Below are 23,193 nucleotides of genomic sequence, written 5' to 3' on the forward strand. Positions count from 1 at the left end.
ACAGCTAAACTGTATTAAATTAAAAAGACAAAACTTTTACCTTTAAAAAGTATCTAAAAATTAACACAAAGCTCGGTCGAGTGCAGTTACTCCGAGCAGTGCGCTTTTTCAAAATTTCAAAAATCTTAACAATAACATCACAATAAACTTTTTTCTTCGTTTTCCAAAAACAACAACTCACTTCGAGATACAGCCTCCAGCGAGCAAGTTAAGTCAATTTGAGAAAATAAGTCGACCTAATTTTTCTAAATTCGGTAATTCTAGAACATAAACAAAAGTTAAACCGGTTCAAGTTTGTGTAAAACTTTAAACATAAGTTGTGCATAAAACAAATGTTGTGTTTTAAAATTCTTTATATGATTTATATTGAATCCTTTAAATGATAAACTGGTTTAAATATAACATATATACTTTTAATGCTGCATTATAATAAAGTGTGTCTACAAAAAGGCCCATCATAAATTAAGAATATTAAATTTTACAAAATTAAGCTTGAATATACAACGTTTTAAAATTGTATTAAAATAGAAAAAGTAGTGCAAATTTATTATTAGTTTTTGCCCATTTAAGTTTTATGACTAAGTTTGTGCTAATAAGCATTGCTTTTCATGTTATTTATTTACATAATAGTGTTGTGTGATTACATGCTACTTTTTTGATAATTCCGAACCTACTAACCGACTGTTTTACGAACAACAAAAACAAGATCAGTATTACTTGTTTATATCATATTATGAAACAACTAGTTGACCGAAACGTTGATCTTAAGGAACTAAAGTACTGAAGCTTACCATATGAAATAATCCGAGCAAAATAAGTTGTTTTATATTCACGAAAATTGTGAGATTTTTTTTTTAGTTTTACATAAAAGTCATTAAACTTAAAACATTCTTAACAAAATTAGATACATCATTTAAAACCGTGCTTTTTTTTTTCTAATTTCAAGCACTTTGACATACTTAACTTTACCCTACCGAGTCTCTTTAAACTGCTAAACTAAAACTAAGCATTACAAATGCGTTTTAGTCTACTTGTTTTTTATTTTTTGAACTTCATTTTTTATTAAAAGTTTTTATTAGAATTATCATTAAAAAAAGAAAGAAACTGTAAAATGCTTATTTTCTGTTAATATATTTTGATAGGTTGTATCAGATACGTACAAAAAAAAAACGAATATAGAATTAAAGTTTTATCAAAACAACAAATGTTAGAAAAATTAAATAAGCAATAAGAGGTAGAAAAAGTATAAATTAAACGATGTTATAATCAACAAACTGTATTCTTGTTTAAATAAAATTAGATTGTGTAAAGGGATTCTTAATAATTAAAGCTAATTACAATCATATTTCGTTTGTTTACCTAAATCAGGTTTCTACCTCAGGTATAAAACTAATTCAGGTTTAGGTATTAAAATGCTTTAATTTCACTGGATACCTCATACTATTGCAAAGATGTAACAATTCGAATCTAGTCATTTTAAATCTTCAAAACAATCTAAGTAAGTTTGCAAAATTATTCTTTATTAGAAGATTTTTTCTACGAACACCAACGTTTTTTGATCTAAAATCTGTTTTTCCTTCAATTAAGTTAAATTAATATGTAACTAAATGCTATGTAATTTTATTTTGGAATTTCAAGATGCCTAACCGACAATACCTCGGCAGCAAAATTATGTACGTAAAAGCATGTAAATTTGATCAAAGTTGGAAATTTGATTTTACATTTCCAATTTATTGCGACGTAAAGTTCACTGTGTATAATTACAGCAACAGATTGTATATATTTTAACTGCTGTACAAATATTTTGTTTTAATTAATCAACAAATCTAAAAATTTTACTCGTCATAAAATCAGACTATACGCATAAAAGATTCAACAGAATTAAATTATAACTTCAAGTTCTTTTATGCCACACCTTTCATAACCAAGCAGGTTTAGAGCCTACGGCGCAGATCATATCATGATAATCGTAGTTCACATGAGGTTTAAACGCGGTACATATGGTTATTAAGCATTTACTTAAACTTAATTCCTCTTAAAACGCATTTTTTTTGTTTTAGATACTGTTAAAAAGAAAAGTAGAAAAAGAAAGTTTTTATTTAAATTGAGAAGTGCAAAACTTTTGACAAGAGTTCTTATAGTTTATATTAGATTGCTTGTAGTATGTTTGACTTATTAAAGACAGATTAAATTAATACAAATGTAGTTTATTAAAAATGAAGTTTTATAGAGTTTGTTTGGTGTAATAAGATCTATTTCCTTAATATACCACTTAAATAAAAAACGTTTGTTAAGTACTATACATATACATCACAATCCTATAACTAAAAATTGATAGAAAAAGAAAGCATTGGAATTTGTAGTAATAACTAAAGTTTTGCAAAATCTAGGTCTAAAGTTTATTGCAGTTTTTCTTCTTTGTGAGATTTTATGACTTTAGTTTATCAAAATGTCAGTTACAAAAGTTACAAAGTTACAAAAGTTTACAGTTATAAAACTGCGATTAACTTAACTTATATTATATTTTTCACGCTACTGTTTAAATTTTATTATGAACTTAATAATTTTTATAAATTAGTATAAAAAAACACTTAAAACATAATTAAAGAAAAAAGCACTTAATAAATTTATTTAAAAATAAGGCAATAAATTTGTTGGTATAAAACATAAGTATTTTTCATTACAATCAACAAAAATTAGTAAGAATAATTTAATATATTCATAACTATAAGTTTTTTACAAAGCCCATAGCTTTTTAGGTTTTTTTCTAGAAATTTCACTTGACAGTCGCTTATCTAGTAAATAGAGGATGGGGAACAAAAGCAAAGTAAAAAATGTTTATTTTTAAAATTTGCACGCTATTAATAGAACTTAAACAATAAGTTTTATACGCTCGAGCGACTTTACACTGTAAACAACGAATTATACGCTTGGCTGATTATGTGTATCGGAGTGATTTTGAACTTGTTGTTTTTATTTTGAAGATATTAAATACAAGCTTTTCGGTTTAGTTAACTTTTACTTCAGCGCGTTCTTTGAAAAGTAAATCCGAAGTTGAAAATTGCTTATCTTAACTGTCTTGTTTTTACATCAATATAATTCTAGTAAAAAGCAATGCAAAAGAAAACTTTTACAAGATTTACTTGAAAAAATAACTTACTAAAAAAAACATCTCACAACAGAATTATCAATTTGTTTTCACTAGTCAACTGTTTTAAAACTACTGAAAGGAATAACTTTAGGTCAATTATATTTTAAACAAATATTGTAAATAGCATTTTAGTTACTACAAATTTTTTTAATGTAAAGTATTTCTAAACTTCCCATTATCAGTATGCGTTATTTAAATTTTCTTTAGTTTTTTTTAATGAAATGTTTTTATTTAAACATTTCAGCCAAAGTATAATTCTCCACCTACTCAAATAAGCTCTTTAATAAACATTTCTCTTGTAATTTACATTTGACCACACTTTTAAATTGTTCTGTATTTTTGGTTTAAGTAAATTTATTATATTTTATATCACAATAATTTTTGTAGGTAAAAAATTACTTTGTAGTTTGAGGCTTTTATATTTAAGTTTTTCACATAGAAAACACACAATTTATTCCATTATGCTGATGTATTATACTCAAGCTGCTTAACTTTTTCATTAAAATTTTTATTAATCATTTAAGTATCCACTATTTTAAGTAACATTTCAAGCTTCTTAATGTAAAACTATTACAATATGTTAAAATATTTTAATAGGGCTTATATAAAAATAAACTAAAACTTGCTTATTTCAAACATTTAACTTATCTACTTTTTTATAACAATAATTTTATAATTTTAAAAAGTCTTTGCAACGTTGAGTTTTTTTTCCATATTTTAGACAAATATCAAAATCATTTCTTATAAGTTTAACACCTCAGTATTAAATCTTGTTAGTTTATAAAAAAATTTAGCATTCTTTCTTTTTCTTTTCTTTTTAGTTTAAATAATTATTATATCAATTTTAACCCACTTAGTACGTTGGGGCAACATGATGTTTTTATTTGAGTTTATAGTTCTAAAACAGTTGCATTAATTATTAAATACATCTCTACGTTTTATTCCTTTAAAAAAGGAGTAGGATTATTCTTTTTTGTTTATTTAAACCATTCTATTTATTAAAATTTCAACCAACACAGAACGACGGAGCAGCAGTGTCGGCGCACGATGAGAACCAGGACCGTGGCAATTGGGACAGGAAGGCGGACTACCTGCTGTCCTGCATAGGGTACGCAGTGGGACTGGGTAATGTGTGGAGGTTTCCGTACCTCGCATTCGACAACGGGGGAGGTTTGAAATGATTTTGATAAAAAAGAAAATTTTTATAACTTATTTAACCAGTATTTATTTCGGTTTGTCATCAACAAAGTTGAGATGTTTCTCGCTATTAATAATATATAACGAGCTTCACCACACAACGTATCGCTTTTTCTCTGTAGTAAAAAAAAACTAAATAGCGTTTCAAGTATAAATTACTAACTTATTTGATCTTTTTTCAGTCTGTAAATACTAACTTAACGTTTTCCAATCTTTTTTAAGTAAAACTAAAACTGACAATTTTCAGCCGCGTTTCTTGTTCCATACTTTGTGATGCTGATTCTTGCAGGCTTACCTGTGTTTTTTCTGGAAACTTCTCTGGGTCAATTCACTAGCATGGGTCCAATATCTGCCTTCAAATTCAGCCCAATACTAAGAGGTTGTTTTGTAAATAATGTTTTTAGAATAAACGCAAAACTAAGTTTTGTATAGATTGTAGAGATTAAAAATAAATTTTTTAAACACAAAAATAGTAGTTCTGAGTATATTTAAAAGCTTTACAACAAAGTGAATTGCAATAAAACCTTTATTATAATTACTTATTTAACCTAATTTTAAAAGTATTTTGTAAACTATCTTGATAGTTTTAAATTTAAGGCACCTACTTTTGAAAAATTCTATAACGAAGAAGTTTTAAGATATAAAACTAAGGCTTAAAAAGCATATCTCTTATTTAACTTAATTAAATTTTTTATAATTTAATTTATCTAATATCGTCCTAGACAAGATACTAAACTGTATCCGTGGTATATGACTTGATAACCGAAAGGTTTTTTCGTACACCAGATGCTTGGACAAAACTTTTTTTGTCGTTCAATAACCAAAATATAAAACTCTTATATATAAATATTCATTTTTTATAAAGGAATTGGGGCATGTATGGTAGTTTTGAACGTATTCGTCAGTATTTACTATTGCGTCATAATAGCTTATACCATCATGTTTTTCTTTGCCTCTATGACGTCAGAATTACCTTGGGAAAACTGTTCTAACTGGTGGAATACAAAAGATTGCAGTGAAACTTTTAGTGAGTACTTTTAAAAAACTGTGAAAATTATTTTAAGTATGTACTTTGTTTTAGAATTAATATGTATTTAATAAACTATTTTTTAGACTTACAACTTTTAATTTTGTATGATTAACTATTATTTTGAAATAAATTACTAAAAGCCACAATATATATTTGAACTTAATCTATAAGTTACTACCTATCAGTTAGTTTAATTTGATAGAGTTTTTGAGAAATAAATCTTTAAAAGTTCAAATCTTGTTTAAAACTTAATCATGTTTAAGTAAATATTTCTTTGTTAATTTAATGTTTTATGTAGAAGTCTTCACAAACAGGTGAGATATGTAAAACTTTAAACCTGACTGACTATAAGGATATATCTGGAATAAGTGGATACATAAATTCCCTTCCTGATACAACAGATATCTCAAACATTGTTAATGGTAATCTTCTTGCTTGGTTTAATAATTCTAAAAGAAATAATATAGAAAAAGTTGAATTTGTTTAAACTTATCATATTTTACAAAAATAGAAGACAGTTTGATATATTTAAAACATTTTGTAGCTTGTACTGAACATAAATAATATACATAATTTTTTTTAAACAGTCCCAAAAGAAATTGCTGAACAGATACAAACAAATTTGTCATTATCTGATCTCGGACAAATCGGGTGTTTTGAGTTTGAAAAAACCAGAGGTGTCAGCCCACCTGAAGATTTTTGGGAGTTAGTAATTACTTTGTTAAGTTTTAAAGTTTCTAAAATTTTATTCAAGTTTTTCTTAGCTTTTTAAGAATGATCTTAGTGTAAAAATAATTAGTTTGATTAGTACTATAAATAAAACATTTTACTAAACGAATTTAAATAGAATAAAATATGAAAAAAATATAAGAAACAACTATTTTCATTTACACCACTTTATACAGGCGATACATACTGACGAGATCAAGCAGCATAGATGAGACAGGAAACGTCAACATCGGATTGTGTCTTTCTCTTCTTGTCGCCTGGGTCGTTTGCTACTTCAGCATGATTAGGGGTGTCAAATCTTCAGGAAAAGTTTGTTTATAAGCTGTATAAAAATGTTTAAAATACATTTTTAAGCATACTAATGAGATCTATTGTGTTTGAATTATTTTACAAACAAAATAAATTGAAAGTGTTTAAGAATAAATAAGAAGTATTTGAGTATAACTCTGTACTAGTTGAAAAAAGGTCATATTAAAACACAAAAACTCTTACAATTTTTTTAAACTTTTAACATAAAGTAATTACTTTTAGTAAACAAACATAATTCTATTAAAATCTCACCTTTAATTGAAATAACAAAAAGTTTCTAATAATGATATATTTAAGGTTGTCTACTTCACCGCCATCTTTCCATACGCGGTTCTTCTCGTGTTTATGATAAGGGGTGCAACACTAGAGGGAGCCGGAGACGGGGTTGCTTTCTACATTGGATCCGAATCAGATTGGTCTAAAATTAAAGAGGCTGAAGTAAAACAGTTTTTATATAAATAAATGGATAAAAATTTAAATTTTAGAAACTCTCATGTGTTCTTCCCGGCTAATAAGTATATAATTTTTTTTTAAGACTTGCCTTAGAATTGGACCTATTTAAAAATATCATAAAAAAACTTTTTTTTTTGTTCTATAATTTTATTACATAATTTTTAAGGCTTTTTACGAAAACTGTTTAGTGTTTATTGATTAGCAAATATCTGAAAATCTTTATATCTAGACTTATTTTGTTTGAATTTGTTTTTCTTGAAAACGGATCATAAGCAGATAAGTGTATTTAACCAATTATAAACTTAAGTTTTTACAAAATAATTATTAACGTTTTTTAGAAGAAATTTGAGTTTTAAAATAAGAACAAAAAAATACGATTGTTTAATTAGTTCTAAAGGAAGTTTTTACGTGTATATGAATAGCAAACAATTTATAACAAGCACTATTTTTTTATCAAACAAAAGCTTTACTACATATATTTGGTCGCCGGATGACCTCTGAAAATTGTGCACGTAATTTGCTGCGGCAAGTGTTGATTTAGTTGTTATGACCAACTACATATTTGTGGTTTTATCGGTATTTAAGTATGTATGGTTTTTTGTAATAAAAAGTCTTGTGCAAAATACTTTGCTATGTCGTTTTTTATCATTGTTTGTAAATTCTACTGTTTTACTAACAAATACGTCATTTAAATATCTTAGTTTATTAAAGTTTGAAGTTTAATATTTTTTCTTAATATTTATTCTATTTAGTTTTTAATTAAATATGTATGTTAAAGTTATACTTTTTACATAAAAAAGTCAAAAACATTAAAAATTGCTTTTCAACTTTAAAAACCTAATTGTAAAATAAAACATTAATAACTTTTTAAAAAAACCTTAAGCAAACTTAAAGTGTGCTTGTGGATGATTTAAATAAAAACATAAAATTAGAAGTTAGATAAATACAGTATCACTTAAGACTGGCTTCCTACTTGATAAAAAATACTAAAAACGGTGGTCAGTTGTTGAACATATCTATTTAAAGTAAAAAAACAATCTTTTTCGATTCCGATTTGCCACTTCAACTTTAATTGAGTAAAATATACTTTATTTAAAACCTCTAACTTTAAGCTTTTAAAAGTAAAATCTGTAGTCTAAAAGCTTGCGAGTTTATGTTTATTCAGTTCCTTATGCTGTGAAAAATGGCTAAAAAAACAGGTTTTTTTAAACAAAAAAATACTCAATATTAAACACAACATTTTTAAACAGGTGAAAGTTAAAGTTCTAAGTAGGACATAATTTAACTAGCATCAGAATAAAAAAAATATGTTTATACAGTTTATACTTTTTCTATAAATTGCAAAAAAGCATACTATTCCGAACAAAAAACATTTAATACAATTTTTTTTTAAACAGATCGAAGTTAAGATTTTATGCAAGTTATTACACTTTTTTCAAAGAACTTTGATAAACTTACAATCAAAGGTGTGGAAGCAAGCAGCAACGCAGATATTCTTCTCATTATCGGCCGCATGGGGCGGGCTGATAGCACTGTCTTCGTACAACAAGTTCAACAACGACGTTTTCACCGATGCCCTCATTGTAGTCGGCGTCAACTCCCTCACTTCTCTCTTCGCCGGTTTCGCCATCTTCACCGTCGTCGGCCACATGGCCCTCGAGCTCGGAAAGAACGTCACAGAAGTCGTTTCCAGCGGTTTGATGATTTTAAAGCGTGTTTATTCTGCTTTTTTTATACTGACGTCATAAGAAGCTGTTATATATCTTGAATGTTTTTAGTATTACTGATTTTGTTGTAGAAAAAATTAACTTTAGAGAGCATAAAGTTTACTAAAAATGTGCAGCAGTTACAAGCAAATGAATTTTACGAGAGAAAAAATATTTTAAAAGCTCTGATGTCAGCGAGCAAAAAAATTAAAAAAACTGTTTTCATCAGGTTTCGGTCTTGCGTTCGTCGCGTACCCGGAAGCCATCACCAAGCTGCCCGTCTCCCCCTTGTGGGCGCTCCTTTTCTTCATGATGCTCTTCACCCTCGGCCTCGACTCGCAGTTCACGACGATAGAGGCCATTATGACGTCATTGATCGACTTGTACCCGGGCAAGCTGCGGTCGAAGAGAGGCCTCATCACTTTTCTGTCGTCGGCGGCACTCTTCTTGCTCGGTATTCCGTGCACTACTGAGGTGGGTATTACGGTTTAAAAATATAAATAATTAGATACAGTATTAAGATAAGACGCATTTTCTGTTTACAAGCGACTTAAAACTCAAGTTTTCGCTAGTTGTATTGATTACTTAAGTGTTTTTTATTTTAAAAACTTTGGTTAAGTAAAAACACTTTAAATATAACTATTTATTTGTTCAAATTGTTTTTTTACTTGATGATTTCTATGCTAAAAATTATTTTTATCTGAAAAAAAGAATGACTCTCAGATTAAAACAAAAAGGTTTTTTTAAGTTCACAAAATTAAACTGCAAAGATTTTAACTTGTATATAAAAACGCAGAACTTTGATAACAGAAGTTCATAAAAGCATAATCAAAACGAAACCCCTAAAATTTAAACCCCAAACTTTTAGGCGGGAATTTACTGGCTGAACCTGCTGGATTCGTATGCGGCGACATGGGGACTGCTGATAATGGCCATCTTGGAGGTTGTGGGCATCGCGTGGATATACGGGGTCAACCGGTTCATCGAGGACATCGAGATGATGATCGGTAAGAAGAGCTGGTGGTTCTGGTTGTACTGGAGAGCGTGCTGGTTCGTCATCACTCCCGTCCTACTAGTGGTCAGTTTTTAACAATAGTAAATAATGTGTAAATGTTAGCTTTTGTTTGTATAAAACTAGGTTTATATTTTAAGTAGCTTTAGAGTTGTTTAAACTAAGCTTTATTTTTTTTTACTTAACATTTTTATTTAACGATTTTAACTTTATTTAGAACTAATTTTGAATCAGTGGAAAAAATTACTTACGTGTAATAATCTTAAAAAATTATAACCCAGAAAAGTAATAAATTATAAAATACGTTAATTCATTTTGCAGATGGTATTGGTATGGTCGCTGGTGACATTGGAAAACCCAACTTACGCTGGGGTCGAATACCCGGCATGGGCCATAACTGTCGGATGGTTGACCATCGCTTTCAGCCTGCTCTTTGTGCCTGGATTTGCCATTTACTCCGGTTGGGAGAGGGGAAGCTTTTATGAGGTAAATTAAATTAGTTCTAAAAAGTAAAGATTTAAAAATGTTGTTGTTAAAATTCTAACGTTTTTTTTTTGTTCCTTTTAAATGTCATTTTAAAACATTAGTTTTTTATTTATCAAAAAGCACGAAAAAAAAACAGAGACTATGTAATTCCTAACCTAAAAATAAATTCATCGTTTACTCTAACTTGTAAATCAAATTCACAATTTTTTCTATCCAGTCTTTCCTGCCCGCGGCAGACTGGGGTCCGTACTTGAAGGAGCATCGGGGCGAGAGGTACAAGAACATGGCCGAACCGAGGGAGGCGATTGCGTTGAGGAGGGCACTCGGAAAAGAGGAGGTGGAGGAAATGGAAGGAGGTAAGGAGAATGCCGCCTACCAACATGACTCTACTGTCCTCTAACGGCTAAAATATTTTGGATAGATTTAGTTTTTTTTACAACAAGCATTGTAAATAAGCAAATAGGATATCAAAATAAATTTAGACGGGAACTTTTATCTTTTTGCAAAAAGACCTATAACTTACTGTTTAGAGCAAATGCTTTGTTTTCAGTTTTATGTTCAAAAAAACTGTCTTTCTTACTTTATAGCTATGTACTATTTTCGTTGATCATATTCTACTGCTTGAGTTTGTACAAAAACATTCTTACCTTATGCAGCATTAAATTCTTTTTTAAATCAAGTATTTATTTTCTTCTATATCGTAAAATTAATAATTAAAGCAACTTTAATTCTTTAAACATTTTTAAGGAGAAAAAAGACATTATAAAAAAATAAGTTAAGCAAGTTAAAAATAACCGAGAGCTTTGTTTTATATTCTTAACATTAAGTTTTTAGACATTTTATTTAATATAAGTCAAAATAGTTCCAATGCAATAATTCCGATAAAATTTTTAAACTTTATTCATAAAAACGCAATTAAACTTAAAATTTTTCAAAAAATTATATTGAAATAGTTACATATAAGTTATTCACAATTTTGTTAATTAAGAAATACTATATAAATTGATTTTTGTTAAAATAATTTTAATAACTAACACAAACAATTTAAAAAACAACATATTTTATTAAAACTAAAGTATTATACAAAAAATTGGTTCTTGTTTTACAAAATTTAAAATTGTTTACGATAGTTTAAAAATTTTCTGAATTTTTACATTTATGTAAAAGTTAAAATTAAGTTTCAATGCCTGAAATTTTAAAGTAAGATTCAGCGTTTTCTTCTTTGTAGAAGTAAAATAAGATATCTCTAAAACAATTATAGTATATCTTCTACTTAAGGTTTCGCTATATATTGACAAAGAGTATAACTTCAGTAATTATTAGGTAAAAATAATTTTAATGTTTGGTGTAAATAAGATATTCTAAAGAAGGAACAAAATATAAATTTAATTCTGTGTAGTCTGGATTTATTTTGTTTAACACCTTGTCTATTTAAATTCTGATATTTACATGATGTCTTATTAATCTTTTTCGTTTTTAACAAATTTTTAAAGACAACACTTTGTTATCACTAACACAATACAATACAAGTCAATTAAGAATTTAATGAAGTTATATCTAAAAAATTTTTTACATTCCCTAGCTTATTATCAAAACACTTTGCAAAGATATTTAGTAATAAACTGTTAACAGTAACTTGCTGTTCTCAGCTTTAAAACTTTTTGATAAAATATTTTTTAACGGCATGTTATCACGTGATGGTTTCGAATTGCAAAATCTATAACACGTGTTTATTAGGACGCAAAAGTTCTGTTTATTCAGCATCCTGAAATATGTAAACAAGCATACCAAATTTAGTTTTTTGTTGACAATATTCTTGATACTTATAGCAAATTATAGTCGAATAAACATATCAAAACACAGCATGTAGTTTGAATTGGATTACTTAGACTAGCTGTTTAAACAATAAAAAATCACTTTAGGAATATTGTTTAAAACTAGAAATTAGTTTAAATAAAAACAAAGTAAAAAAAGTAAAGACTGCAACTTTTTAAATGATCTGTATATTGTCATGTAAGAAATTTCTACAATTAAACATGTTTTTTAAAAATGTTTAAAGGGCCACAAATATAAAATTAAGATATATACGAAAAATAAAAGGTTGGTCTAACTGATAACTACAAACACTTTTTTATTTTTAAATAAAAAATATTTTTTCAAGGAAACTTAGAAAAACTATCATAAAATACTATTTAAAAAAACTTATTTAAACAATACCTCAATAAATATATAAATTTTTAAAAAATATAAAAATTGTTTGTAGGTGTTAATTAGACCTACATATGTTTTTTTTCATATATATTATATTTTCTGAGCTGTGGCTTTTTTAATTTTTAAGAATTTGCATAATCAGAATTTGAGTTTTTCGAATTTGAATAGTCGTGCACCCAAAAAATAAATCTACTTAAAAGTAAATTAAAAGAAAGACTAGTTTTGTGTGTTTATCAATTATAATAAGTCTATTTTAAAATTAGAATTTATATTCTGAATATAAGCTAAGTGTTTTCAACTTTTTTAGTCTGCAGGCCAAATTTATCAACAAAACATTAGCGGAAATTTGCAACAAAAAGTTTTTAGTTGGCCCGGCAATTTTATTAAAATCGTACTGTAAAAGTAACAAACACTCTTTTATAGTAAAGTTATAAGAAAGTAGCAATTTTGTGAGCACTACAGTGGTAGTGTCAAAAATATTTTAAAAACATTTTTCAGAATATTCGGTATTAGAAAACACTTTTTTTTATTTATAAAAGATAAATACGAGCTAGAATTACTTTGCAGGCCAAAATATTTGCTAAAGGGCTTTAAATTTTTAATAGAGTATTAGAGAAAATAAACGTTAAAAATCTAAATTTATGTTTAATTAAATTCGTTTTATTCACTAAAGTTAAGTCTAAATCTAAATTAGTAGTTTTAAAGATTTTTTTTTTGCTTCACACATACAAGTTAGTTTAAAGTAAAAATATTTCTTTTGTTTTATTTGAGCGCTTTAGAATCTGTAGTGTAAGTGAGAACAAGTAGTATTTTAATTCTAAACACTTTTTTTATACATATACACAAGTATTAAATTACCAAGTAATCAATAAAATTTAATCCATAAAAAAGACCAATAATACTGCATTAGCAGTAACAATTTAAAATAGTAATAATCATCTAAAATCTTAAAGTATTATATCACTTAAAAAATACAATTATAATTTTAACTTATAAGTCTTTTTTGATTTACTATGTTAAATGTTTTTTTTTTTCTAGAACTTGAAGTATAATATTGATTTTATTTTTCTTTAAATACCCATGGTGATATAACTTAATTTTACATTTTTTTTCAAGATGATTTACTAGAAAAAGTATGAGACGTTTCTTAGTTTGTTATTTAATATCTAATATTAAGGATTTGGTTGGTTATTGGTACTAGAATTGGTAGTGTTGTTCAGTGATCAATTTTAAATAAGGAAAACGATTAAAGTATATTAAAGTATTTAAATGTTAAAACATCTAAACTTTTAATTAGTTTTCAAAATTACGTTTCACAGTTTTTTTAAATGCTTCTAAGAAAGATATCAAATGTTGTAGAACTGAATTTATTTTACTGAAACTTGATTTTTCACGATTTTAGTTGAAAACAAAATTAATTGATAAAAAATCACCGTAGTTGAAACAGCTAGTTTTAGCCATACATAATATGCACATTTTCTTAAAATTATTATAATTTGCTTTTTAATTTATTCACCAAGTTTTAGTATGAAAAATATAAAAATTTGAAAAGAATATAAAATAAATTTAAAGAAAGTCGAAATTCACAACAAAAACTTCATATGAAATTTAATATACTATGTCAAGTAGTATAATAAGACATTCTGAATTAAAGTCTAGTGGGTTAGTTTGTGACTTAATAAACATTTTTTGCAACTATTTAGACTATAACAAATGAAAGAATTAATTATCAAATGTTTTAAAGGCTATTGTATTGATTTATAATTATATGCTAAGGATAACTAGCAAAGAATTATTTAAAAATAAGTTATAAAATTTATACTAAGCAATTTTATAATTGTGTTTTTTGTATTTTTTTATTTTAGTAATTTATCAAACTTATCCTGCAGTTTTATATTTGAGTTTTCTGTATTTTTATTTTAGTTGTTTATAAACTCATGTACAATAATAACATCTTAAAAATCTTAGAACCTTAATTTTATACTTATTTATAGATCAATAAAAGTAGTTTGTTTTTTGTTGTAAACAGCCTGTTAAATATCTGTTGATTTCAAAACAGGTCTTTAGAAAAATAATCAACTTCGATTATATCTAAATTTTTTCTGTCCTCTAAAAACTTTATTAATAAAAATTTTTGTAAACCTAGATTATTTTAGCTGTATTAAGCAATATAACACACTCAGGCAGTTCAAGACAACTCTTAATTTTTTTTTGAAAAGCTTAGGCTAGTTAGGACATTTTTCCTTAGACTAGTGTTTAACTGTAATTTTTATTCAAAGGTTGTGTTTTTTTTTTTGGGATATTTTAGCTTTATTACACAATGTTTAAATTTTTTGATTGAAGTAGAAACATTTATTAAAATGTATTTGTTAATTTTTTTTATGAATTTTACTCTCTTAAGTATTTTAAGCTAAAATATAAAACTTTTAGACAATAATCTTTACATTTGTTATAAAAAGTTTTCAAAATTCAATACATAAGCTTTATTTACAAAAAAAAATTAAAGTTAGAAACTCCCTTAAATTCCAATAAGAAGAAAAAAATAGTTGTAGAACTTAAAAACTATTGCTAGATCTGTAGAAGAAAATATTTTTTAGTTATTTGACTATTAAGTATTCACCTTTCATCTCTTAAACACAAAGCTCAATTTTTATATCTTAAAGTTGTTTAAAATATCATTAGTTCGTAAAGTTATCTTATAACTAAATTAATTTCTACAAAATATAAAAACTTGAAAAATGTATGCTGACCCTCTGTGGCCTTGAATAGTTTTAATCACTTACTTTTATAGTGTTTTTCAAAATAAGATACTACTTTTATAAATATACAAAAGCCTTATTTGTCTTGATAGACTAAAATGGTACATAGTAGATAAAATATACATATATATATATATATAATTCGTTATATATAAAACGTTGTTCAACATTAATAACTTACTTCAATGTTTTGTATCCTGATTATTTATTTTTATTGGGATTATTTTTATACTTTTTGTTTCTATTTCTTTTTAAATAATCGCATATGTATTTAAAAAACAGAATATGTATAATTCCATGTATGAATAGTAAATTCTATAAAATGATTATTTGTAAATGCTTGTTTAATATAGTTTAATGATTGTTTAAACTTCTTACCCTAATCAAAAATATAGTTTTAATTGCTAATTTTTTTTTTTTTTTTTCAGAGTTCCAAAATTAGACTTTTCACAACTTGAAGGCAGTGCGAACAGGAACAGTGTAAAAAGATCAACAGCTGTTGAAAAGGTACAAAAAGTTTGAAATTAATTATTCATAGTTATTGGAAAATGTTGTTTCACTATAAGTGTTAACATAAAATTTAGTTTTTTATATTATATTTAGAATAATTTGACTGTTTTAACCGGATTTGAAAAGCATTTATGTGCTTATAGTTGGTATAAACCTGTTTTATATTTTGTATGTGCTTAAAATTTTTAAAGTATAATGTAAGTTAAAACTATTTTTTATTAAAGAAAAAACTGACAAAACAAAATACTAGAGGTCTGTACTGCATAAGTTCTTTACACAAAAACTGAAGTTTTTAATTATAAAATTAGTATACTATTTTTTTGTTCAAAGTTTTAAATTTTTTTACAGGATCATCTTATAACATTAAGTTTTTAACTTATTTTGTAGTGTTAAAATAAAACAAAATTTTTCTTTGTTGTCTAAAAAAATTCAAAGTATTTCACAAAGAAGTTATAGTTATGTTTTACTTTGAAAATATATGTTTTATCTTTTTTATTGGTATTTTGGTAATTTTGTTACAAATCTTGAGTTAATTAACATTTTGTTTGATTTCTTACGAAAAATGTATAAATGCTATAAACACTAGAAAATAAAAACTTAAGAAATAAAGTTGCAGTTATATAATTTATTTATTAGTATTTCTGAAGAAATTATTTTATTTAGTAAATATTTTTTTTTTTTTTGAGATAACTATTTTGTTTTCTATTTTGTATTGAGTAACTTTAAGCTTGTAAAGATGTAAAATTTAATCTGTAATGTTTTAAACTGTATGTAGTTTTTTTATTTTTTTCACAGACTTTTAATACTTCAAAGCATTAGTTAAATATCAAATATATTAAACTACTAAACCTGATGCTGTTTGTTTGGTTATAAAGAAAATTGTAATGGTATCAATAAAAATACTTTATATATATCAACTTATTCAGGAAGATAATAATGTAGGAGCAGCACAGGTATCTGAGGTCCGATCTACACACTCAACACCAAACAAAAAAGAAGCCAATGTTCAAAAAAAGCAGTTAGTGTACAGAAACAAACAGGTTGATTATATTTTAAGGACATAAAGTTATCTAAATAAACAGAAATTAAAAATATATATATATAACAAAAGTTTTTCTACAGGTTTTTTACACTGATGTAGTAGAAGAAGAAGAAAATAAATCATCTCGAAAAGGTTGCTTGTTGTTAACGTTGCATAGAGTTGAAATTTTAAATTAGGTTCCAATACTTTTTTTTTGTCAATGTGCTGTAAACATTTTTTCAGGTCAAAAAGACAAGTATTGGTACTTAGATGAAGACAAGCCTGTTAAAGTTTCAACACCAAAGGTCTGTGTAGTAACAAGTAACTAAGTATTTGTTAGTTAAAGTGTAAATGAAACTTATTAGCTTGTTTGCAGAAAGTATCAAAGGAAGAGGCCATAGACGACTCTGCCACTCTTCAAGCACAACTTGTTGCTCCATCGTATGGTGGGGTTCACCAAGCAAGAAAAAACGCTGCTGTAAGTTTTTTTGTTGTGAAAGTTTTCATGTAGTTTGTGTTTTTTCTGAGGCTTTGTATTCTTCTACTAGATAATTTTTGAAATACTATCTTAACTTTATTGCTTACTGCATGATTAGTAAATGGTGCAAATTAATTTATTTAAAATTTTTGATTAATTTGTTCATTACTTGAACTGTTATAAACAGTTTTTGAGTATTTTATAAATAAAGTATTTTGCACATGTTGATAAAATTATACTTTTAATAAAAGTTAACATAATTTTTTTAGACGTTTAAGAAAGTTAACGTTGTTATCATTTAAAAAAAGTCAAAACTTACAATCACTCTTAAAAAAATAGTTTAGCCTATTTAAAAGACATTTCTACATAAAAATATAAACTTCATTATCAGTTAGTAGAAATTTTTATTGATCATTTACAAACTATACTGAAAAATAGTTATTTTAAAACATTAACATTTTTTATAGTTTTCAAGCACTAAAAACAACTAACTTGATTATTGATTACATTACAAAAAAAAGTTACTTTATTTAAAGATAAACTTTACAAGCTCTTAAAAAACAAACTCTCATTATATAACAATTCATGAATCCCTAAATTTGCTCCCACACAGAAAGATGAAATTAACATCTCATTAATGATTAACTCTAAAGATAAATTATGCATCCCAACAATAAAAACAGTCTCTATAAAGATATATAGATTTTATTATAGTTATCGTTTAAAAAAGCCTAAAATGACAACAAGTTATGAAAACTCAACAGGAAGATGAAGTGTACATGAGGCAGCAGGAAGAGGTGATGGAGCAAGTCCTCATCGATCTTCTTTCCCGCCACGTGATCAGCGATGCGGAACAGGACCGGGATCCCAACAGGCATCATCCTTCCGATCCTACCAACAACTTCAACATGGCCCCGTTGAGAAACAAGTCCCGGAGGCTTCACGACACCAAGTTGGTGTTTTTATAATTTAAATTGGTTTGTTTTCGCATTAAAAAAAGTCAAACTATATAAACTCGAGTAAAAGTATAAAATACGGAGTTTTGAAACTCAAAATATCTTCTCAAAAAGTTTTAGCAAAAGTTTTTTTCTTGTTAATTTTGTGCTTCATGACACTTAGTTTGTAGTAGACGTTGTAATTGTCTATGCTTTATTACATTTTTATTAACTAATTTAACACTTATTAGTTGGAATTTTAAAGAAAAAAAAGTTTTTGAGACTTTGAACAAGAAAAAACTTTGATGCTTATTTTGTATAAGTTATATTTTTATAAAATTATGAGTTTCTTTTTAAGTCTGTATTCTATGATGACTAATTTCAAATTGGTTTGTTTTCACATGGGAAAATAATAAACTGTTTAAATAAAGTAAAACAGAGTAAAAAAAAAGCAAAATTCATAAAACCAAACTGTTTTATGCTACAGGTTTTAAACAAAAAATATGTATTCAACATATATCTTATGCTATTTTATTGAATTTACACTATATAAATTTGTGTTACTTCGAAAAAGTATTTTTGTTTGGTAAAAACTGGTTTTAAATTTGTTTTTTAAGGTTAGATTTTTTTTTCTAATAGTATTTTGAAATTCTTGATAAACGTTAAGGTAATCTGAATTTCTGCTATCAAAATTAGTTTCACTTTAAACTTTTCCTAAAAAGGACTAAACTTGATTGTAAAATTAGATATATAAATATAAAAAAGCTCTAATATTTCAAACATGTTTTATACTTTTTACTTTTTTTCAGTACTCAAAAGTTAAAAAACAAAGCTGTATAATTTGAAGCTCCTTACAGTATATGTCATTTAGTTAAGTTTTTATTGTCAAGTAAAAATTTATATGCATAGCAGAGTCCGATATAAATAAAATATCCCTTATATCTAGCAGTTCTAAAACTTATAACTTTTGCACATACATTTTCAAAACTAAACGCACGACAGTCTTAATGTAAACTTGATAAGATTAAGTACTAATGTGGTTTGTTTTCTTTCACAACAAAATATGTATGGTATTTATAATGACCATACATGAAAACTAAAATGTACATGAAAACTCAAATCAAGGCAGCAATGCTTTTTGGTCGTTTAAAATAGCGTTTTAATGCTACAAACTGAAAAATTTATTCATTAATGAGTTTCTTAAACCACTAGAGTGAGCACCATTGGGGCAATCACAGAATCCAAGTTGAAGGATCGAGTCTCCTTCCAAGCAAGGATCATCACGAAGAACGGAAAAGACGCGTTGAAGGATCTCTTCGGCTTCTTCTTTCACCACGACAATACGCTAACCCTGTACGAATTTCGGCTGTTTGGTAAAAAGTGAGTGTTTTGTTGGTAAATGTGGAAGTTTTTTGAAAAAAAAAACATTTAAGTACTAGTTAGTTCAAAAAGCAATGTCTTTTAAATGAAAAGTTACACCTAGTTTAAGAAAAATTAATTTAAACTCTTAGTTAAAGAAAAATTATAGTTAGTAAGTATTGAGAAAAGTTTGCTGTAGTTCATATTGTGCTTAGTCTATTAGTTATATACAATAATAATAAATTTAAAATAGCCTTTTAATCCATATCTCGTGAATTATGTATAACAAGTTTTCTTTCAAGGTTTAACTTATAAGAAAAACACGTGTTTTGTTTGCAGGAAGTTGAAAGCATTGCCACTTATAGAACGGGGAAGGTACAAGCATGTGAACGGTAGAAGGAAGGGTAAATATTATAATGAGGATGACTTCCAACTTGGCAGAAATTTAACGTTCAAAACGAAAAACCAACCCCGGCTGCCTGACACTATCAAGCGAAAGTGAGTTTTGATTGACTATTTGTTGTTTATAATATTCCAAAATTGTTTGCAATTGTGAACAGTAATATTCATTTGAATTAAAAGTAATACTTTTTATTCAAATTATACTTTTTTTCCGGGCTTTAAAAAGTCTATGAGAATTAGTTCATACATTGGTTCAAAGTAGTGTTTCTAAAAATCTGCACAGCAGTGTTCATAGAGAGTTAATTTTATGTTATAAAAAAGTTAAGTTAAGATTTGAAAGATTTTAAACAAAAGACATACTCTATTACATTTTTCAAATTATTATCATTTGTAAATTTTTACCTAACTTTAGCTTATTCAATACTGAAGAAAACTGTCAACAAAATAAAATACGTTTTTAACAATCCACAAGTTTTTCAATACATATACTCAATATAGATGTCGTTAGTGAAAACTGTGAGCAGCATTTGACAAATTATAAAACACTTAACACAATAATTTCCAGTGAAGTGCTCATGCTTCGTGTCTGCAGCGGTGAATCCCCTAACGAGCAACTTTCAAGCATGCGGAGTTGCGCCACGGAAGACGGTAGGTTGGAAATTGAAGACAGGAAGGTCACCATGAAAGTTCAAAGTTCGTATAAATATCAGCTAGAAATTTAGTACAAACTTCGGTTACAAAATTTAGTGTATATAAAAAAGCTATTTGTACAAATAAAACACTACTTCTTTATGTTCAATATAGTTACCGCATAAATACACATTACTATTGTTTACACTTAAGAAAGTTTTCCTGTTCACTTTAAATAACATGACCAACCTAATTTCTATATTTTACAGATTTTTTCCACAAAACTTTCTTGTAGTGTATCTCTATAGAGAACTAAGGATGATTTATACACAAGCAAATAACCAATTTAATTTTTCACAGGTGCCGTTCGTGAATTCTTAGCAGGGAGGAGTGTGAGTGTCGTGATCGGGTTGGGAAAGCTGTTCAGGAGGCTGGACAAATCAGGAGACGGAAAACTGAGCAAGGAGGAACTCCTGGAAGCACTAAAGAGTTTCAACATTGCTCTCAACCACAAGGTGGTGTTTGTTGAAAACATTATTTTAAAATAGAACATTTTATTTCTAAATTGTTTTATGTTGTAATGACATGTGTAACTAGACTTTTTTACTTTTAAGCTAGAGCTGTTGTTGGTTTTTGTAGATCTGCAAACATTCATGACAATTTTTATTGTAAAAAAATCTGTTCAAGCTTTGTTTAAAATTTACTCATGATAAAGTTTTATTAATATTGATTATTTGGCATAATTTTTTATATTATAACTAAATTGTTTTATATTTAAAAATTTTTGTATAAAGTTTATATGCTAAATATTCGAGTACTAATCATATAAGTCAAATTTTCAATACAAAGTCAAATATATAAAAAAAAATCGAGTTTTCTTTGAAATTAATAAAGAGCATTCCAACTAACAACTTTTATTTTTCCAATAGAAATAGTTTTAGATCTAAATAGACCTTTTTTGTTGTTGTGAGAGTTTCGAGTCACTATAGGTATAGAGAGTTGTTACAAACAGAATTTTTTTCATTTTTTTTTTATTAAAACTGTTTTTAAAACTTTTTAAAAAGATTACATTTTACTTAGGATTTCGATTCAGTATGGAGAGTTATCGATGAAAATGGGGATGGTTCAATAAACTATGGAGAATTCATCAGGGCTTTTATTGGTTTGATTTGATATATTTATTATATTTTCTTTTAAAAAAAAACAACAACAAAACTTTATTTTTTACTATTAGTTTTATGTCTTTAAATGTTATAAAATATGTTCAAAAAATTAGTTTTGTTAATTATTTTAAAGTTCTAACTTAGACATCTTAAACATTACAATGATTTAATCTAAAAGTTTAAACAAGTATTAAGCGTTTTTTTTATAAATTATTGTATTATTGTTTTCTACATATAGTCAGAAGTATAGTAATTATTTCTTTATGTTATAAAAACTAAACAACTCCCTATAATTATCTATCATACATTTACACTTGTAGGAGAAATGAATGAGTTTAGAAAGTCGTTGGTGCGAAAAGTCTTCAAGAAATTGGATCCTCAAAAAACGGGGTCAGCGGATCTGATGGACCTGAAGAAACTTTATTCGGCCCGAAATCATCCGCTTGTGGTGCAAGGTATAATATTTAATAAATACTAGATTGGTGTACTTAACTCAAAAGTTAATATAAGTGATTTGTTAATAGTACTAAAATATAATGCAAGGTATTTTTCGGAAGTATATTGAATGAAATACTAGATTGGCTTAGTTAACTTTAAAGTTAAACAGAGTTGGTTTGTTAACTTTTGTAATTAGGTAAATTTATTTTTTTTATTTCAGTTGCAAAAAAATTGCATAAAAAGCCATTTTGCTTTGACCATTAAAGTTTGGTAACAAAAAATTAGTATATATATTTATTCATACTAAAAGCTTATATATTATCTATATCTTACTTACAAAAACATTTTATTGATATTTAAATAAAAGTTCTATTTAAACGTTTCGACTGCTAAAAAAAATCGGTTGGGTTTTTAATTATAAAAAACTACGAACATAAAGTATTTATTTAGTTTGTAATAGAAAAAAAAGTTAATATACAACTTTACAGGTAAAATTAGTCGAAATGAGATTGAAGAAGGTTTCATAAAAGCGCTGAAGGAGATAACCGGATCGCGAAACAGCCAGATATCGTTCGTTGAATTCGAGGAGTATTACGAGGGATTGAGTCTCTCCGTACTGGATGACGAACAGTTCTTCAACATATTAAGAAACTGCTGGGGTATTTGATTGTTTTTTAGTTTTATTGTTGAAAATTTATTCTTTGCTTTAAGAGCTCTAAGCTTTATGCAAAAACGGTTTAGAAAATGCATGTTCAAGTTGATTTCTTACCATTAACATAAATATTTTGCAAGACAAAATTATTGTTTTGATATTGTAACAGCTTAGTTTTATTTGATCAAGTTCTTAAATGAAGCTTAAAAGTTTTCATATAATTGTATCACTGTTTTATTTTATGAGCTACTTTGTGTTCATGTTTTTATCTTTTGCTAACTAGATTTATTACGTAATCAACACTTTATTTATTAAATAACCTGTTCAATAAAATGTGAATCAGTTTAATTTATAAAATAAATCGTTATTGTTTTATTTTAAGTATTAATGCTAAATTTCACGTAATATAACTTAACTTTTTTTGTTAACTCAAAGTTTTTTGAAATGTTTTTATTTTCGCTTAATCAATTTGCTTTTTACGAGTATAAACATTTTAATAAACACTTGTAAAGTATTTTGTGCATTTATTGTTTGAATTACAAAAAAAAATGTTTTGAATATG

The 23,193-nt window shown here is 26.5% G+C and overlaps 2 protein-coding genes across 2 annotated transcripts; both read left to right on the top strand.

The window, feature by feature from the left end:
- Positions 1-2,749: 2,749 nt before the first annotated feature.
- Positions 2,750-10,722, top strand: LOC145844437 (sodium- and chloride-dependent neutral and basic amino acid transporter B(0+)-like). The gene is made up of 13 exons (XM_082951838.1): positions 2,750-2,827; positions 4,171-4,321; positions 4,596-4,727; positions 5,214-5,375; positions 5,693-5,800; positions 5,966-6,083; positions 6,284-6,416; positions 6,714-6,854; positions 8,336-8,564; positions 8,805-9,049; positions 9,444-9,653; positions 9,909-10,073; positions 10,291-10,722. Exons 1-13 carry the CDS (start codon positions 2,810-2,812, stop codon positions 10,471-10,473), a joined length of 1,995 nt encoding a protein of 664 aa, XP_082807964.1. The 5' UTR covers positions 2,750-2,809; the 3' UTR covers positions 10,474-10,722.
- Positions 10,723-13,804: 3,082 nt separating this feature from the next.
- Positions 13,805-23,101, top strand: LOC145843795 (calcyphosin-2-like). Its single transcript, XM_082951025.1, has 14 exons — positions 13,805-13,946; positions 15,472-15,550; positions 16,480-16,593; positions 16,676-16,727; positions 16,818-16,879; positions 16,951-17,052; positions 17,817-18,004; positions 19,200-19,367; positions 19,686-19,844; positions 20,314-20,441; positions 20,739-20,893; positions 21,459-21,540; positions 21,862-21,996; positions 22,468-23,101. Exons 1-14 carry the CDS (start codon positions 13,903-13,905, stop codon positions 22,644-22,646), a joined length of 1,647 nt encoding a protein of 548 aa, XP_082807151.1. The 5' UTR covers positions 13,805-13,902; the 3' UTR covers positions 22,647-23,101.
- The last annotated feature ends 92 nt before the right edge of the window (positions 23,102-23,193 follow it).

Source organism: Thalia democratica, chromosome 9 (genome assembly GCF_965202585.1).
Source record: "Thalia democratica chromosome 9, ktThaDemo2.hap1.1, whole genome shotgun sequence".
Taxonomy (NCBI): Eukaryota; Metazoa; Chordata; class Thaliacea; order Salpida; family Salpidae; genus Thalia; species Thalia democratica.

Coding starts and splice junctions, on each gene's coding strand:
- LOC145844437 (XM_082951838.1), top strand. Junction 5,376..5,692: donor AGATTGCAGTGAAACTTTTA/GTGAGTACTTTT, acceptor CTTCACAAACAG/GTGAGATATGTAAAACTTTA. Junction 6,417..6,713: donor GTGTCAAATCTTCAGGAAAA/GTTTGTTTATAA, acceptor GATATATTTAAG/GTTGTCTACTTCACCGCCAT.
- LOC145843795 (XM_082951025.1), top strand. CDS start 13,903: ATGTCAAGTAGTATAATAAGACATTCTGAATTAAAGTCTAGTGG. Junction 17,053..17,816: donor AAGCAAGAAAAAACGCTGCT/GTAAGTTTTTTT, acceptor AAAACTCAACAG/GAAGATGAAGTGTACATGAG. Junction 19,845..20,313: donor CCTGACACTATCAAGCGAAA/GTGAGTTTTGAT, acceptor AATAATTTCCAG/TGAAGTGCTCATGCTTCGTG.